At 57.0% G+C, this 13451-nt stretch overlaps 1 protein-coding gene across 1 annotated transcript in view; it reads right to left on the reverse strand.

Annotated features, from left to right (window-relative positions):
• The window catches only part of LOC133349852 (unconventional myosin-X-like), a 68926-nt gene that overhangs the window by 30812 nt on the left and 24663 nt on the right, over positions 1–13451 (reverse strand). Inside the window, 6 exon segments of the mRNA XM_061563657.1 lie at positions 252–336; positions 688–701; positions 1108–1232; positions 1881–2015; positions 2916–3103; positions 5795–5953. Of these exon segments, the coding sequence (XP_061419641.1) occupies positions 252–336; positions 688–701; positions 1108–1232; positions 1881–2015; positions 2916–3103; positions 5795–5953 (706 nt within the window).

Raw genomic sequence — 13451 nt, forward strand, 5'->3', positions numbered from 1 at the left:
TTAGATATTTTCCCCAAATCGTTCAGCTCTAGCGAGTAGCACCTATGAAGGCCGGCACTACACGCGAGGGGGTGGGTGGCCAACGCCACGCCCGGCCGCCTTTGACTCCCCAGCGAAGATGTTTACACACCGCACCCACGTACTCAGTCTGAGTCGGCCTAGGGGAGGCCCATGACCGTACAGCATACGCACGCAGTGGCTCCCCATCACGACACACGGTGGGGGGTGTTTGTGGGAGGGGGCAGCGAGACCTCGGAGTGCTGGGCAGGCCCCCCGCGTCACGGCGTAGAAGATGTGGAAGTTCCTCTCTCCCGGGTTCTGCCGCACGACGCGATTCTGAAACCACGACGACACCGCGTTAGCCACGCCTGCAGTCGCCGCCGCAATCGCCACCGCCACAACCATCAGCGACGATCATCACCATCGCCTCGATCATCACCACCACCACCACAACTATCACCACGATGATCAACATCATTACCAACATCATCAACATCCCCAGCATCATTATTTTCACAACCACCACCAACGCTACATTCATCACCATTTACACGACCATTATCACAATCTGTACCATGACCATCATTACCACTATCAATACCACCATCATCATCACTATTACCACCACTATAACCATCGTTACGACCACTAACACGGCTACCACCACCATCACTCTCACCCTCTTACCTTCTCCAGGAGGTCTGTAGTACGCGGTGGCCGAGGAGAGGTTGTGAGGTCAAGGGTCAACGGGGGTCGCACAGGGGGATCACAGGTTACACAGGGGGATCGCAGGGGCCTCTGCTGTCAACTCAGAGGCCAAGACTCATGAAGAGATATATCACATCACTCGTGGCAATCGACCCTCTGCGTGAGGGCAAATGGTAGAGCCAGGGTTACATCCTCAGTGGAGAATGTGTCCACCTGTGTTGGGATGAATGTGAACGTTGGCGTCAGTGTTCACGAGTTGCCAGGCAATGGTGGCATACACGTTAGCGTCGTCATTGTCGTTAGCGTCGGGGTTAGTGTGACGCTGACGATTGGAGTGAGCGTTCGGGTAAGGCTGTAGGTGAGGTGTGGTGAGGAGGAGGACGATGAGCAGAAGGATACAGTGGAGAATGCGGCCGCCCCTGATCGTTCCCTGCTGGCAAAAGTTGAGCTGCACGAAGCGGCCGAAGCGGCTGGAGTTGTGGTTGTGCACCGTGCGAGCGTTCCCAAACGCCTCCATGATGGGGCTGCTCCACACGGGGGGGGGGGCGGGGGTGGAGGGTAGGGGGCAGCGTGTGGGAGCGTGAGAGGGTAGGGGGCAGCGTGTGGGAGCGTGAGAGGGTAGGGGGCAGCGTGTGGGAGCGTGAGAGGAGAGGGCGAGCGGGAAACGCGTGCGGAACAGAGGTCACCGGGAGAGTACACGGTGGGGGTCGACGTCCACACAACCTCCGAGGTCACGGCAGGAGGTTCTCTCACAGTCTGTGTGGGTGGCGTGTGTCTGTGTCTGTGTGTATATGTGTGTAGGGGAGCGGTAGTGTAGCGGTTAGCGCGCTGCGCTATGAACCTGGCGACCCAGGTTCGATTCCCGCTCACGGCCAACACCAGTGACGATTATCTAAACCTGTCCCGGGCCTCCCCTAGGTCGACTCAGCCTCAAATGAGTACCTGCTGCGATGTGTAAACATCGTCACTAGGGAGACAAAGGCGGCCGGGCGTGGTATTGGCCACCCACCCCCTCGTGTGCCGTGCGGGCCTTCATAGGTGCTCGCTAACACCACTTGCCCCTCCAGTCTGTTCGGGCTATACGGGGGATCTTTATATTTATCTGCAGCAACGTGCAGCAATGTGAAAACTTGGCTGAGACTCGGTGACGATTCGTGGGGTACGCGTGGCACCTGCTGTGCAGCACGGCTCGCTCCACGTGGGTGCTCGAGTCGAGGCGGGAGGACTTGGCAGAGGCCTGGCTCGCGGCCGACAGGAAGTCCAGGATGATCTTGGTGCTCTCCGTCTTGCCGGCTCCGCTCTCGCCGCTGACGAGACCACGCGGACACGCATCCATGCAAAGGACAGGCAGACACGTGAACACGCAGACACACGAACACGTATACACGCGGAGGACAGGCAGACACGTGAACACGCAGACACACGAACACGCATCCACGCGGAGGACAGGCAGACACGTGAACACGCAGACACACGAACACGCATACACGCGGAGGACAGGCAGAGACGTGAACACGCAGACACACAAACACGAATACACGCGGAGGACAGGCAGACACGTGAACATGCAGACACACAGACAGGTGGACACATTAACACAAGAACACACAAACATAGGAACAATGTGTGCTATTTATTTATTTATGTACGTGTGTTGGGCCTGAACCTTAAAATAGTCATCAGCGTCTCGGTGGAGAATTGCACAACAACGTAAATGAAGTTTTATTTCTTTATTAACACTTCCCATCAGCCGCACGGCCTTGTGGGAGTGCATCATTTCAGCAGCGTTGGTTCAATGTTTCGACACTCAGCGTCTCATCAGGTGAAGGCCATAGCCTCCGAATGTTTGCCAGGTCATGAGTATTGATTGTTTCCAGCAAGCCTGGACTCCTCAGCAATATTTATTATTACCCTTGAACCAAAACCCAAACACATCCTAACCCTAGAGCAAACTATGGGTGTGGTACTGGTGCGGCAATGGGTGTGGGTGTGGCAATGGCGTGTTCAATGGGTGTGGCACTGGCGTGACACTAGGCGTGTGTCAGAGGTCGCAAACGGGTTTTGATTCCTTACCCGTACCCGGCCGCACCAGGGTCACAAACGGGTATCAGGTAGGGTACGGGTATTGGGTAGGGTACGGGTATCGGGTAGGGTACGGGTATCGGGTACCCGATTGCGACCACTGGCATGGTGTCAGTGGCACGCACCTGATGAGGACACACTGGCTGTCGCCATGCCGCCACAGGCCGCGGTAGCACTCCCCGGCGATGGCGTACAGGTGGGGCGGCAGCTCGCCTAGCCGGTGCCTTCTGTAGGCCTCCACGCTGGCAGCGCCGTAGAGCCCCGAGATCGTCTCGTAGGGGTTGACGGCCGCCAGGATTGAGCCGATGTATGTCTGCTCCGCACCGCGGCGCACGGGGATCGCGTAAGTTACAACGACGCGTTTACTTGTGTGTACGTCGCCGCGGCGTTGTGGTTCACGCACATTGCATCTCCCACAGTCACTCTGAGGAAGCACGGATGAGCGGCAAGGTCGCAGCAGCAGTCAGGCGGCGAGGAGCCGGCGTGACCAGCGACGGCCCAAGCTCTCTGCGGCCCTCTATGAATGAAGACGTTTGCAGCCATTTAAAGAGGGTTTATGCATGTCAGAGGAAAATGGATCACCCGGAGAAAACCCCCATGTGACAGCAAGGGGGCAACGCTCTATCCCATACAAAATAGACAGATGGCATTGGTATTAGTCCACATTTTGTAGTTCAGCATTCTCCTGTCAAGCCACAGCATGGCACCTCGACGCCCACGGGAAAGGATTTTCGCAACGTGTTGTGCGATCCGCCAACCCTCGCTGCTGCCACCACACAGTGCTTGGGGTGCGTTCTGTGGGCAGGGCGCCCCGGAGCGCTTCCCTGCCGAGCGGCTTGTTCGCCCAGAGCGCATCGTCGTACCAGCAGCCAATCGTCCGAGGAGCTGCCTCGCAGAGCCTTGGGTGGGCGTGTCAGAATCCAGCCAATCAGAGGCGCCGTAACCTTCCTGCGAACTCTCGATGTGCGGCTCCTTGTCCGAGCCGGGTGCGTCGTGACTGTCACGCCACCGTTACGAGGCGCTCTGCGTCTTTGACCGAGAGCTAACGTCCGCCTCGCAGTCGCGCCACAGCACGGCAGAGCGCTCTGCCCGTTGAACGCACCCCCGGGATTACAGGCCCCATGCGCCACCACTACCACCGCCACCACCACCACCAACACCGCTGACACGATCGCCATCATCACCACCACCGCCATCATCACCACCACCGCCACGGCGGGGGGAGAGCGCGGCACAGCGCCAGCGGTGCCTAATGTCCGCTCTGAAGCAGACGCTGCGCCATTCGCGATTGATGTGCCTCGCAGGATTAACCGGGGCGGCCGCGGGGCTCGAACCGCAAACCTCTGTGATGGAGCGGCAGGCACGCTTGCCGCTCGGGCCCCGCCAAGAAATGCGCTTTCGAATTGTTGGGAGAAACCAATCCACTATCCTCCCGCTAATTGGCGCCAAGTGTCACAGACTGAACGTGTTTTACCCAGAGCCTGTTCACCAAGCTGAAAACGCAAAATAATATTGCGTATCTTACAGAATTCTCCGTCGAGCTAGGACCCATATCGATGAACTTATGGCCGTTCGCCAGCGATGGTTCAAGCAAGGCCAGCTCTGCTGATGAGACACTCAACGTCGAAACCGCTGCAGAGTTTAATTGCTTGTGTTGAACCCGCGCTGCTGAAATCATGCAAATCCCAGAATGCCGTGCGCTCTGATGGGATGTGCACAACAACAAAAACATCTCCATACGTTTTACGTCGCTAGAACGATACGTGGTGGGAAAATTGTCCGGCGATTAATTTAATTTCTTCCCAGAGGATGGCGTCACCCAACCAGTTGTGAGAAGTGGGCCACTGTTCTATGCCCTTGGTCTGATTGTAATTCGAAAAACATTGTGATGTAACGCGCATATGATTTACCGATCCGGTCATTTCCTGCTTGACAGATACGATCTTTCTTTCACGCCCTGTGCGGATAACATGATCCTGGAACCCTTCCAGATGTCACCGACAATCGCCCCCTCCAGCGCCCAGTAAATGTATTCGGAAACTTTTAATCGCGACCGGGGCCACACAACCTGTTTACCGAATGTCGCTTGGGGATTTTCCCATCGGCGAACCTGTACGCCGATGGCAGCAATTATTGTGGAGGGTCGGGGGGGGGGGAATGACGCGGTCGGAACGCAGCGCGTTTCGCCGCTCGCTGCGGAGAGTTCGCGGTTCGAGATTGGCGGCCATCCTGGTTAATACCGCGCTTGGTTGTAACGGTGGACGTTACAGATCACGTGACATTACCCGAGAGAGAGAGTCGGCTCATTCCAGTGCCAGAATCACGGTCCACATTTTCCAGATAAAAAAAAAACTACACGGCAACAAGACTACCACCAGGAATGGTGCAGAACACCGAGCGTGTGCCCTTCCCGTCCGCGAGAGCGCCGCGTTTAACGACGCCTTTGAGTGGCGCGCGGCCCTCAAACCCACCGCCGCGTCATCTAGGGCATCGATCGCACAATCTGCCTCGATTGGCAAAACCTCCACGGTCACATCGCCCGTGACGCTCGCGCTTCCCCCCACCCTCACCCCCCCCCCCCCATCTCGTCAGTTCTCAGAAGCTAAGTGTAAGGATTAAGCCTGGATAGTGAACGCTTGCATGGAGTTACTACCGCTGTGCATAACAGGTGTTATAGACGGTGGAGATCTGGCTACGTTGTGGGCAGTGGCCAAAATCAACCGTTGGGCCTGTGCTTCTGTGCTCCCACATTGACGGTTCCCGACTTCACTTCACTGACACTTGAGTGGAGTCATTCATAACAATAATAACATCATAATAACCTCTATTTCATCAAGCCCCTTTCATTCTGAAGTATCTCAAAGCGGTGCAGGTGTATCATCGGCGCAGGTGTATCTTCGGCGCGGGTGTATCACGAGCGCGGGTGTATCATCGGCGTGGGTGTATCATCAGCGTGGGTGTATCATCGGCGCGGGTGTATCATCGACGCGGGTGTGCAGCTCACGTAGATGAGCTTGTGCCGGTAGCGGAGGTGCAGGTTGTGCAGGATGGCCCCCTCGTGGAGCTCCGCCAGGGAGCTCATGTCCTCCACCCCCTCGGGCCCCCAGGCCGGCATGGCTCGCACGTTGACTCGCGCCACGGAGCCGGGGGTCAGCGTGAACGTCTGTGTCGCGCGTGCAGAGAAAACAAAGGCAAATGTCCACCGTGTGTTTGTTGGGGCGAGTGCCGTGATGAAGGCCGGCACGGCACACGAGGAGATGGTTTGGCCAGAGCCCATGCACGCATGCGCCTTCATCGCCTGGAGTGGCGATGTTTACACACGGCACCAGGTACTCATTTGAGGCTGAGTCGACATAGGGGAGGGCCCGGGACCAGTTCAGATAATCGTTACTGCTATTGATCTTGAGCAGGAATCGATCTCTGGTTTCTGGGTTCACACATCCACACACACACCAACACACAGACTGACACACACAAAATACAGACGGACACACCGACACACACACACGTATTTGCTCTCTATAAAATGGTTATTCTTTACTCTTGGGTACACATTGAGAAAAGGTACCCAGCCTTCCTGGGTGCACCTTATAAGTTCGCTCAAAAACTCAGTGACCCTGCTGGGTCCATTCAAGGGGATGTGCCCCCCCCCCCCCCGGGGGCAAGAGGGGTGACTGCCATCCTCCCCACAGGGGACACGGGGGGGGGGGGTGTGCTCGGTGGAAGGGGGCCACCAGGTGACTGAGTGGGCGACCGAGCGGGTGACCAGCGGATGACCGAGTGGCTGATCGAGTGGGTGATAATGCGGGTAACCATCCGGGTGATTGAGTGGGTGACCGTGTGGGTGACTAAGTGGGTGACCGAGCGGGTGGCCGTGTTGGTGACTAAGTGGGTCACTGTGCGGGTGACCAAGTGGGTGACCAAGTGGGTGACCGAGCGGGTGACCATGGAGGTGACCGTGTGGGTGTTTTTAGACAAAACCTTGGGTATTTTAAGAAAACGCGCACAAGGCCACGGAAGCCGGGACACACTTCCACCCCATGACAGATGCACACACACAAGACAAAGGTCCCCCATATAGCTCTATTGACTGCCCAGTGAACATGCAACGTCGTGTTGTAGGAAGTGCTGTTAGGGAACACCTATTAAGGCAAGCAAGGCACAAAGAGGTCATGTGGCCACCACCACGCCTGGCCGCCTTTGTCTCCCCAGTGGTGATGTGTTTATACACCGCACCAGCTACTCGTTTAAGGCCGAGTCAACCTAGAAGCTCAGGACTGGTTTGGATATCACTCGCCACTGATGTTAGCCGTCGCGGTAATCGAACTCAGATTGCCGTATGCACACACGCTCACAAAGACAAAGATTCCCCCTATAGCCTAACAGACTGTTCGGGCAAGTGCTGTTAGCGAGCACCTATGAAGGCCGGAACAGTACACTAGGCAGTGGGTGGCCAACACCACGCCCGGCCGCCTTTGTCTCCCCAGTGGCGATGTTTACACACCGTGCCAGGTACTCGTTTAAGGCTGAGTCAACCTAGGGGAGGCCCACGACCGGTTCAGATCATCACTGGTGTTGGCCGTGAACGGGTTACCGAGTTCGTAGCGCAGCACGCTAACCGCTACACTACCGCTCCCCACACACACACACGCATACACACACACACTAACGTACACAAACACACACTCCCACGTACATCTATATAAACACACAAGATTAAAGACACGCACGTGCGTGCGCGCGGCACACATTTGCCCAATGCAGACACAATCACACTCGGATACACACAGTTGCCAATACATTTCACGTGCGTGCACACAGCCCATGCACAATTGTTATTATCATTGCAGGAGACATCACCACGGCAGCAAACTCCGCTGCTCCTCGCGCGGTTATCTGGCTTGACCACCATAACGTGACGTTGTAGTTGTTGTTCTGCGATCTACATCGGCCGTACGGAAGTAGAAGATCTGCGAATGAAGACGATTGTCATTGCGTTTGTTGACCCAGGAGAGTGTGAAGGAGCCTTGAGACTCAGCAGGGTCCTGCCAAGTTCAGTGTATGAATACTCATTTATACTGGAGAAATCAGATGAGCTGTAAAGCTCTTTTGTGCGTGATGTTGCTGCTGCGTGCGATCCCAACCGAGTAATTTGTAGGTCATTTTTCAGCATTGGGAAGTTTGAGCGCGATACCGATGACATTGTGCGTGGTCTTTTTGTTTAGCTATGGGAGGCAACCAGAGAACCAGGAAGAAATCCTTGCAGTACAGGGGGAGAACATCCACACTCCCACTCACCCACTCACTTACCCACTCACTCACTCAACCACCCACTCACTCACACACTCAACCACCCACTCAACCACCCATTCACTCACTCACTCACCCACTCACCCACTCAACCACCCACCCACTCAACCACCCACCCACTCACACACTCACCGAATCACTCACTCACCCAATCACTCACTGACCCACTCACTCACCCATCCACCCACTCACCCACCCACCCATTCACTCACCCAATCACTCACTCACCCACTCACCCAATCACCCACTGACGAAATTGAGCCTCATCCTGGTCCCTTCACTTCTCACGTTGTTCAAACAAATACATTAGGGGGGGGGGTAGTTGGTCTGATAACACCGCAAGCCAGACGAGATGGTGCTGAGACCGAGTGAGGGCGCGGTAGCCGGTTGCCCGCCTCACAGAGCAACCCTCGCACGCGGGGAACAACGCGGACCCCCCGGTGACTCCGACCGTCAACACGGCGGTTTCGCAACCCGCCAGGCCGGCGTGCCACGCGGCACCACCGCCGGCACGCGGCGTGACCACCGGCACGGCTGACGGCCCCCCCACCACCCCCCCGTCCCAGCTGCGTGACGTCTCCACTGTCGGAGCGGAAGCAAGCGGAGGCTGCCGCAGGACGATCGGCCCTCGTACGCCCCCGTGCCCCGCGTGCCCCCCGTACCCTTCGTGCGCCCGTAGCGGTGCTTCCACGTTCACCATTCCGCCGCCATCGCCCTCCCACGAGGAGGAGCGACGTGGGCCGCCCAGCAGCGACCGAGCGCCGCTCGCTCAACGCCGCGAGTTTCCGTGGACACGCGGATAAAACGCGAGCAACAGGCGTGGTATTTACGGACTAAATCGAAGTCATGTGGGCGCTGGCGGAGCACACAATCAGGCGCCTTTGTGATGAGCAAGGCTCGCTACCCCCCCACCCTCCTCCTCGTCCTGCTCCTCCTTGCGCTCCCAGCTACATCTGTCATGTGAACCCTCATACCCCCCTCCTTGCACCACCCCCAAACTGCCTCGGCCCCCACAGCCACTGTCCCCCCCCACTCTCCTGCCAATGCCTTCAGTGTGTGGGGGCAGCCCGGGGCATTACCACCCCCACGCCCCGGCCTTCCTTACCCGCCCCCCACTACTACCGCCCCCCACCCACGCCCAACGTTGTCTGTCGGAATGAGCAGCTCCACGTGGTGTCGGACGTACATTTTCGACTCTTGGGACACGTGGTTAATCGCGATGGGTATCATCATGAAGTGGCCTTTCGCCTTGGGGCACAGGGAGCCAACCGAGTTGGACTGCGATTCAGAGAGAAGCCACGTGTCCAGCTGTCTACACGGCGGGTCTTTGTCTTCGTGTGACGATGCCTCAGCAGCGTCAGACCACAAGCCATTGTTTTTTTTCTCTCTTCAACTGCATCAACTTCAACCGCGCATTACGAGTGGCTAGATGTTGTGAGCGAAGCCGCCTGCTCCGCGCAACTGCCCTGAGATGTGGCAACAATCCCCCCCCCACCCCCCATTCCATTCAAGCGTCGATTCTCACCCACGTGCTGCCGTCGCCGGCGCAGGCTACGGAGGCTACGCGATGACGAGACGCAGAGACATCCGCGACTTAACCCCAGGCGGGAGTTCGTTGAGGCTACCGGGCTCGCTTGTACGGGCGGAGAGCTGGGGAGATGGAGGGGGAGAGCTGGGGAGTGTAGGGGAGACGGGGGTGACGAGAGTGCAAGCACCGCAGGAGTGCCGTACTATTTTGGGTCAAAACAACAGCGCAGAGTTGGGGAAATATTGAGCAATGGCGAGAGAGAGAGAGAGAGCCGTGCACGTAAACAGAACAATAAATCAAAATAAAAAAATCTAGAATTTTTATACAAGCCACCGCCGGTTTTGTCCACTACAGTCGCTACAGATTCGCCGCCCCCCCTCACATCCCGCCTCTCCAGAAATGTGGTGAATCGTCATTGTTTAGCGGGGGCGGGAGGGTCACGATTCGATCCCAGGATCGATTCTCATTTCAACTTCACGCTCAGGCTCTCGTGACCGATATCGTGATTCGTGCCATATTTGGTTTATGGATCCTGTCACGTGGGTCCGACGTCAGCGCTTAACTAAGAACCCTTCGCCACCCAGCGACAGGGCCAATCAAATCGAGTTGGCACTTCGTGGGCAAATGTGCCGATTGATATTGGTTCATCAGCAAACCCGGAGGGGGAGGAGGAATATTCAAAAGCCAGGGAGGTGCTGGCAATGATTACGAACGACGTTTCGCAGGAGACTACCTCCAGCGCCATCGGCGTCGACAGGAGTTCAGCTCTCGCAAGGAACACCCTTGGCCCGAAACGTCACCTGTTACAGGTTTCCCTCCCTCTATGCGGGGGTCGTAGATGCTCTCCACAACAGGTCGCAACAAAGCGAACCCGCGTGAGACGTCTGCCTCTCAAGCGGCGCGCACCGTGCACGCACAACGTCGTCTCACGTCCGAACCGCACGGTCGCATGCAGAGTGAATTCAAACCGCGCAGGGGAGCGAATTTTGGGCAGAAAACAGGTTAGCCGCATATGCAGTTGGCAAGATGGCGCGCAAACCCAACCCGCGTGGAGCGAGGGACACGGGTAAAGATTCACGTGCCATGAAGAATGCCCCTTGTCTGAAACATCGCCTATATTTTTATCTTTAAAGGCCATCATCTACGCAGCGGTCACCACCACCCATATCTGGAGGTAAAATATTTCATCTGACAACACTAAAATCAAGCGCCGCCTTTGCCCCCCCCCCACCCCCATGCAGGTCACTGACCCCCACACTCCCCCCCCCCCTAAACTCTTGCTCCGTTGCCCTCATTGACAGGGTCAATCAGGGACACAGCCCCCCCACGAGCCTCCCGGCCCCTCCCCTCAATCCCCCACGGCCCCCAGCCCCACCCCCCCTCTTCACATCCCCCCCCCCCCACCATTCCCTCCCTCCACCCCTCCCCGACCTGACCCCAACAGCTGCTTGGAGCTATTGAGAGGAGACCACTAACAGCTGTCACTCCACGACAGACAGCAGCTCCTACGGACCCTTCAGCAGCCACAAACAGCTCCAATAGCATCCTCGAGCACCCCCACAGCTCCTATCGTAGCCCCTCTAGATGCTGTACCTCCGATAGCACCACTGTCGGCTCCTGTAGATGCTACAGCTCCTGTACGTCCTATGGTAGGCCTCACAAGCCCACACACAAGCTGGGGTCGCCCACCCGCCTCTGGCAGTGCGGGAATCGGCATCGGTGTTCGGGTGGCAGCAGGAATTGATTTGTGCCGAAACCCGGTGCCGGTGTAGCCGCCGCTTGGGGCGCTATCGCGTGGCTCGGCGATCGCGCGCGCGCTAATTGTAACAGGAGACTACGGGGTTCTTATAAGTGACCTCCCCGTGCTGAGTGAGGTGCACGTCGGGGCTTGCTCCGTGGATAAAGTGGCGACCCCAAGAAAGGCCCCACAGTGGGTAGGCCTAGGCCTAGGCCTGTAACAATCCACATCCCTCCCGATTCCACATCCCTCCTTAATTCACATCCCTAAACGAATCGTCATGAACCGGGGGGGGTCACGATTCGGGGTCACAATTCCGTCTCGCAAACCTCCGACCTCCGGTGGCCTCCATGTCACCGTCAAGCCCGTCGTCTCTGGAGTCAGAGACGGCGATCAACGTTCCTCCATCGAAACTCCGCTCGCCTGGAACTCACTCCTCCGATTAGCACCGTTGGTGCGGTACGGTGCAAAAGTTCAACATAAGTATACATCCAGACAACTCACTCCCTCCTCCTCTCTCACCGCCCCACACGAATGGCGTCGGTGCCGTCACGTTCTTCATGCAGTAACATTTCTTGCAAGTAACAAATTGGAGAACGACCGAATGATGTCCAAGAGCCACGCTCGTTCGGGCGGTGCGAGCGCGTGCTGCCACACGTGTGACCGTGTACCGTGTAAGCCGCCGTGAGCCGCGAAGGGCTTCGAGAGCCCAGGAGTGGCAGAATCGGCGAAATTGTTCCACAGCGTAACACAATAAAGGGACTGTGCGACGCACACTAACGGCACCGCCCCCCATGTGACTATCAGCTTCACCAGCGCACGCGTTTCTGGGCATTCAAAACATTCCCGTCCCTGCACATGTGTGTGCGTGTGCATGCGGCGGTGCAGTGGTTAGCGCACGGCGCTAAGAACCAATCGGCCCTCCTCGGGAAACGTGGCCAAAAAATATGTCTCACGCCGTCCTTTTTTAATGAATAAAACGAGACTGAAGGCTGTACGAAAACAAAAAAAAAAATCCGCCGACCTGATTTCGATTCCCGCTCGCGACCAATTACAGTGGCGGATATTTCAACAGGTGCTGGGCCTTCCCCGAGGTCCACTCTGCGTCAAACGAGCACCTGGTGCGGTGTGTACAACATCAGCACTGGGGAGACAGAGGCGGCCGGGCGTGGTACTGGCCACCCACCCCCTCGTGTGCCATCCGGGCCCACACAGGTGCTACTCGCTAACAGCACTTGCCCCAACAGTCTGCTTAAAGCTACATGGGGAACCTTTGTCTTTGCGTGCGTGGGGACTGTTTTTGCTGTTAGGAATTTTTCATATTAAAATTGCAGTATTTCTATTTGAGGTTGCCAGGCAGCACGGGGAGTCACACTTATTGTGCCAGCAGGGCAAAAGTCCTGGGTTCGAGTCCCGGTAGAAGCACCACTAATAACTCAATCAGGATCTCAAGTCCAGCAAGGCTGGGGAGGGTAGGGTGGGCTTGATGGTCTCTGCTTGATCAACAATGACTGCGCAGAGAAACCCAGCCACGTTACAATGTCGTTCTGCACTCGACTTCGTGTGGCTTGTTCCTTCTATTCGATATCAGTTCGACCGGTTGTGCTGAGAAACACAACTCTCGTATGCAGAGCGGGAAAGTGAGTGCAGCCCCCTAATGTGTGGACTAGAGGTCACCGGAAGAAGAAGAAGAAGGATCGGAAGTAGCTCTACAATATCCGCTTCCGTGGGCCTTTCCGTCACACGGAGGAGGTAGCACTGCTCTGTCGGAGATCAGAATTATACTTTGTTGCATAAAATGGGGTGGAGCGGGGGGGCGGTGGAAATGCCAGAAAAGTAATCACTGCTTTGCCCGCCATGCGATGAGCCCCGTGTGCATCAGGTCATGTGGGAAGTGCTCAAATGTCGACGTGATCCACCAATCCCTTGCCTCCGAAGCGCCGAATCACCGACGACGGGAAGGATCATGAGGATCAGAGCGAAGGAGCGGCGATGAGGTTGATGAGGTGGGGAATGTCAGCGAGTTGGGGTGAGTTGGGGTGAGGAGGGGGACAGGATGGGGGGGGGGGGGCGTGAGGGGGGGGG

Source organism: Lethenteron reissneri, chromosome 31 (genome assembly GCF_015708825.2).
Source record: "Lethenteron reissneri isolate LAM-NWPU_2019-01 chromosome 31, ASM1570882v1, whole genome shotgun sequence".
Taxonomy (NCBI): domain Eukaryota; kingdom Metazoa; phylum Chordata; class Hyperoartia; order Petromyzontiformes; family Petromyzontidae; genus Lethenteron; species Lethenteron reissneri.